The sequence below is a fragment of the Nanorana parkeri genome, unplaced genomic scaffold (assembly GCF_000935625.1).
Source record: "Nanorana parkeri isolate BGI_ZX_2015 unplaced genomic scaffold, ASM93562v1 scaffold2363, whole genome shotgun sequence".
In the NCBI taxonomy this organism is placed as follows: domain Eukaryota; kingdom Metazoa; phylum Chordata; class Amphibia; order Anura; family Dicroglossidae; genus Nanorana; species Nanorana parkeri.
In genome coordinates this window covers 162,372-167,560 of record NW_017308631.1, presented here as the reverse complement: position 1 = coordinate 167,560, position 5,189 = coordinate 162,372, and the positions used below count along the sequence as shown (strand labels likewise).

Genomic DNA, 5,189 nt, shown 5'->3' with positions numbered 1-5,189 from the left:
CACCATCCCTGTGCCAAGTTCCCGGGTCTGTACACCCGCTGGGTCATCCCACTAGGGTTGCCACCTGTCCAGGATTCACCCGGACAGTCCGGGTTTTGAATGCCGTGTCTGGGTTTGATGGCAGCTGAAACCCGGACACATGATGTCAGGCGGACGGGGTCAACCAAAATTAAGATCGGGGCTACTGGCCCCCCCACTGAAAATAGTCTCAACTGTGATATTTACATATGAAGAAGCCGCAACTCATTCTCCCCCAAAAACTTCTGTGCGTCGCTACAGTGTTCGGGGTTTCAATGGAAGAAAAGGTGACAACCCTACATCCCACACTGGAGGCACCAACCTCTCTGGTCGCACCCCTCATACGCAGGAATATGCTCATCTTTAATAAAAGTCAAAATATTAGTTGCAGAGAGAGGAGAATGATTCCCTCTGATTCTATGCATGGGCTACATGCAGATGGTATGTCCTGGCCTTATAGAACACCTTAGAGGCTGACTACACTTTGCTGTGCTTGGACTTGCTGTGATCGGGATGATGTGCCGGTGTCAGAAATCCTAAGGCCCGGTTCACACCTGGGCGTGTTGTAGCGCGTTCCTACGCTCTGCAAAACGCTCAAACACCGAAATCCCATTATTTCCTATGGGCGTGGTTCACACCCGGGCGTATTACAGGCCGTAGGAACGCGCTACAAAACGCCCTATGCCCCAAGAAGTACAGGAGCTTCTTTGAAGCGGTTTTGTTGCGCGTATCCATTGGGATACAGCCAGGTAGCCCTCGGAAACGGTGCACGGTTTTTTTTACCGCGAAACGCGCATATTCGATACGCCTAGGTGTGAACCCAGACTAACTCCTACCCAGCCATCAGAACTGGCTGGTCCACTTAACCTACTGCCAGTTCAAGATGCAAGAACTCTGCGGCTGCTGACTGCATGCAGATTACTGTCAGTGTGCGGAAACTATTGTATCTGCCAGCCAGGGAACCGTATGTTCGTCAGCTGACAAACTGCAAATGGTGGCAAGTTACCCCAAATTGTTTGTCGGGTGTGTCTGAGCAGTGGGTGCAGTGACCTCACAAGGGTTCTAGCTTGCAGGGAATCTCAGAAGTGTGTGAATGAATATCATCTGACCATTCCACAACCCTTGGAGTGTGTCGGAATTATATCTGCCAGTGTGCGGCCAGCCAGTTAAAGTCGGGTTAGTCTCCCTCTAGTGGTGGCTGGCGGTATTGCAGGCTGCGATAACAGTGCCGTGTTACTTTGCAAATGCAAGATGTAACTCTTTCCTCATGTGATTTCAGATAAGATTGGTTATCACTGGAGGGATCCGCAGACAACGATCAGTCTGCTGCAGGCAGGAGGAAGCGTTTCCTCAGTCTCCCCTCCCCCAGTGATCAGTCTGCTGCAGGCAGGAGAAAGCATTTCCTCAGTCTCCCCTCCCCCCTGTGATCAGTCTGTAACTTTGTATCCAGTCACAAGGTGAGAGGCTGCAGCAGGGTAGGGTTGCCACCTTTTCTTCAAGCAAAACCCGAACACTCGCTGACATTTTTTGGGGGAGAATGAGAACGTGGCTTATTCATATGCAAATAGCATCACCCATTCTTATGTAAATATCACAGTTGAGACTATTTTCAGTGGGAGGGGGGGGGGGGGGGGTGTTTCTGCTGCCATGAAACCCGAACACAGCATTCAAAACCCGGACTGTGCGGGTGAATACCGTACAGGTGGCAACCCTACAGCAGGGGCTGACCCGAACAAAGACGGTAACAACTTTTTGGAGAGGAAAGCAGAGCGAGGCATTGTCAGGGAGAGTCCTGTGATCTCTGTGACACATTACTGAGAACGCTGCACTTGGCATGATCAGTATGTCTGATGAAAGGTCATCTTTACCCTTTTACCCCCATAGATCTCGCACGGCGCGCCTCTGCTACTCGTGACAAGTATAAAAGAGTAATGAGAAGTTTTGGGGGTCCCTGGTTTGAATCCCAGTCAGGACACTATCTGCATGGAGTTTGCATGTTCTCCCTGTGCTTGCCTGGTGTTTAGGGTTGCCACCTTTTCTTCCAGCGAAACCCGAACACTCTAGCGATGCATGGAAATTTTTTTGGGAGAATCCTGTCGTGCCTTATTCATATGTACATAGCGCCACCCATTCATATGTAAAAATCTCAGTAGAGACTATTTTTAGTGGGGGGCCAGTAGCCCCAATCTTATTTTAGTTGCCCCTGTCTGCCTGACATCATGTGTCCGGGTTCCAGCTGCCATGAAACCCGAACACAGCATTCAAAACCCGAACTGTCCGGGTGAATCCTGGACAGGTGGCAACCCTACTGGTGTTTCCTCCCACAAGATTTGCTGATAGGTTATTTGTCCTGTGTATGTGAGAGGTAGACTTTAGATTGTAAGCTCCTGGGGACTGACCGTGCAGTATGTAAATGGCTGGCACTATATTCATGTCAGTAATGTGAATATATAGAAAGCGCTGTGTTTGCTGTCAGACGGTGGAGCTGGCGCCTGGCGGCGGATTGGCGGAGGAGCTGGCGGTGGTTTGGCGGAGGAGCTGGCGGTGGATTGGCGGGGGAGCTGGCGGCGGATTGGCTGATTCCTGGCAATCATTAATCTGCACTTTGGTATCCTTTGTGACAACAAGCAGCTCTGTGTCCAGACACAACCACAGGAGGGAGCACACAGTGCTGAGTGCCCAGATCGCTGTGTCCTGTACACAGCCATGGGAGCTCCTCTACTCCGGATCCTTCTTCTCTGCTTCACCATTCCTGGGAATCTTGGGTCAGGTGAGACTCTGCCATGATGATCCACTTCCTGCCAATTTATAGGGTCAGACCACCACCAAGTAGGGTTGCCACCTGTCCAGGATTCACCCGGACAGTCCGGGTTTTGAATGCCGTGTTCGGGTTTCATGGCAGCAAAAACCCGGACACACAATGTCAGGCAGACAGGGGCAACCAAAATTAAGATAGGGGCTACTGACTTCCCACTGAAAATATCCAAAGTCTCCTCTATCCCTGAGTGGGTGAGATCCCTGCACTGAGCCCCCAGCTCCGAATTCCCATTGTGTCCATTGTGACCGCCAATCTTTTCATGTCACTTCCCTTCTGGATTTCCCTTTATACAATGTAACAAGATCAGAGCCGGGAGCGCACTGCAAGCCAACCTACACCTGGAATGTCACTTTGGGGTCCCCATTGCTTTGTAAATCCGATTCCTCTATTTACAAACAGAAATTGCTGGAAAGATCCGGAGATGTTTATTTGTAAATAGTTCTGGAAATGTCCAGTTTTCTTGGTTCTGCCTCAAAAACATGATAGACACAAAGGCCCCATTCACACACGAATCGGCCTGCGCGTACAGATCCGTGCCGCGTGTGGGGCCGTACCAAGTAGCTGTGTGATTAGAATGCAGCCCCCGTCCTTCTCTATGGGGCTACGCGGCCGTACGCCCCCTACGCTCACCTCATTTGCAGGTCCGTAGGGGTGCAGGTTTTCTGGTCGGGACGCATACATGTTCCATTCCGGCGGCGTATGAATACGATCACCCGCACGCAAAGGCTAGTTATAGATTCATGCAGGTACCATGTTTTTTCTAGTTTGACTATTTTTGGTTGAGAGGACGCACTGGAGTCCCAGCGTGCATCTTTGGTTGCTGGGCCTCCAGTGCGTCCCTGCACCTTATTAGGAGGAGTTGGCCACCTCCTGGTACACCTGCATGCAATTTATCGACTGTTTTTTAAGTACCTTACCACCATCGCAAGACAAAAGTCTTGCGATGGTTGCAAGGTGTGTGCCCGGCCTAAAGACTGCTCACACTTGGAGACTCACATACATAGAGTTAGGACCACACCTTGCAGAGGTGCCTTGGCGCGGCCGTGCGGCTTCTACATATTTTTGGCCAAAAGTTTGTGCAACTGAAACCTCTGATTTTAACGCATACTGTTGACAGGGCTACTTGTTTGGTTGCAGGCTGGCTGGCAGGTGAGCCGGGGATTTTTTGGCAGGTGAGCCTCCCCAATGTGCGCCGTGCTATAAAGGCCGGTTATAGATTCATGCAGGTACCATGTTTTTTCTACGATCACCCGCACCCCTACGGATCTGCAAATGAGGTGAGCGTAGCCCCATAGAGAAGAACGGGGGCTGCGTTCTAATCACGCGCAGCACCTGTCCTTCCCGGCAGCTACTTGGTACGGCCCCGCACGCAGCACGGAGCTGTACGTGCAGGCCGATTCGTGTGTGAATGAGGCCTAAAGGACATTGCAACCCTCCTGGAGTCTCCTTTGAGGGCCCGTTCACAACAGATGCAGTGCGGTCCTACCCGATTCTGGCCCGGACTCACTGCCTCGCATTGCGGCCGGCTCCCTTTTTAGTGGGGCAGGAGGGGGCGTGGCGGGCCATTGAAGTGAATGACACTGTAGCCACGCCCTCCAGGCCGCAATGCAATCGTCATTGTGCCTGAGGTCTGGTCCGATCAAAATGCTGCAAGCACTATTTTCAGCGCACAGGACCGGACTGCAGGCACAATGTGCCTTGCAATCCCGTGCGGGCAATCGCATTGCGGCCGGAGGGCGTGGCTACGGCGCCATGCGGGGCAGTGAGTTCTGGTCAGAATCGGACCGGAACGCACTGCATCTAGTGTAAATCGGCCCTTAGAGTCGGGTGGGGGCCAAAGTGACTGCAGATGCCTCTGCAATCCAAGATAAGTGTCTGTATAAAGTCACTCGCACTCCAATAGAAGTTCAAGTCAAAAACGGTTTATTGACTCGGTTGCCATCACATCATATAGCGACGTTCCGGAACAACAGCGACAGCGGTTCCTTCTTCAGGCAAACAGAATGAAAAAGGAACCTCTGTTGTTCCGAAACGTTGCAATATGATGTGATGGCAATCGAGTCAATTAACCGTTTTTGACTTGAAATTCTATTGATATCAGGAATGTGGTTTACTTGAGATGTCACATAGTTACATACATAGTAACACGCACACGCACAAGCACAAAGTCTGAACTCGATGGACCTGTTTCTTTATTCAACCTCGACAACTATGTGATACGTGTTTGGTATATTCGGGGGTTAATACTATCGCAGCTTCTGTTATGTCCGACAACATCAGCATTCCTATAAGAAGTCCGTTGATGTCTCCGTATCTCTCATCCTTCCTGTGGGATCCGTCTCTGCTCGGCTGG

At 51.1% G+C, this 5,189-nt stretch overlaps 1 protein-coding gene across 1 annotated transcript in view; it reads left to right on the top strand.

The window, feature by feature from the left end:
• Positions 1-2,707: 2,707 nt before the first annotated feature.
• The window catches only part of LOC108801510 (fatty acyl-CoA hydrolase precursor, medium chain-like), a 10,713-nt gene continuing 8,231 nt past the window's right edge, over positions 2,708-5,189 (top strand). Inside the window, exon 1 of the mRNA XM_018573397.1 lies at positions 2,708-2,788. Within this exon, the coding sequence (XP_018428899.1) occupies positions 2,725-2,788 (64 nt within the window). The 5' untranslated portion in view covers positions 2,708-2,724. The remainder of the gene's footprint in view (positions 2,789-5,189) is intronic.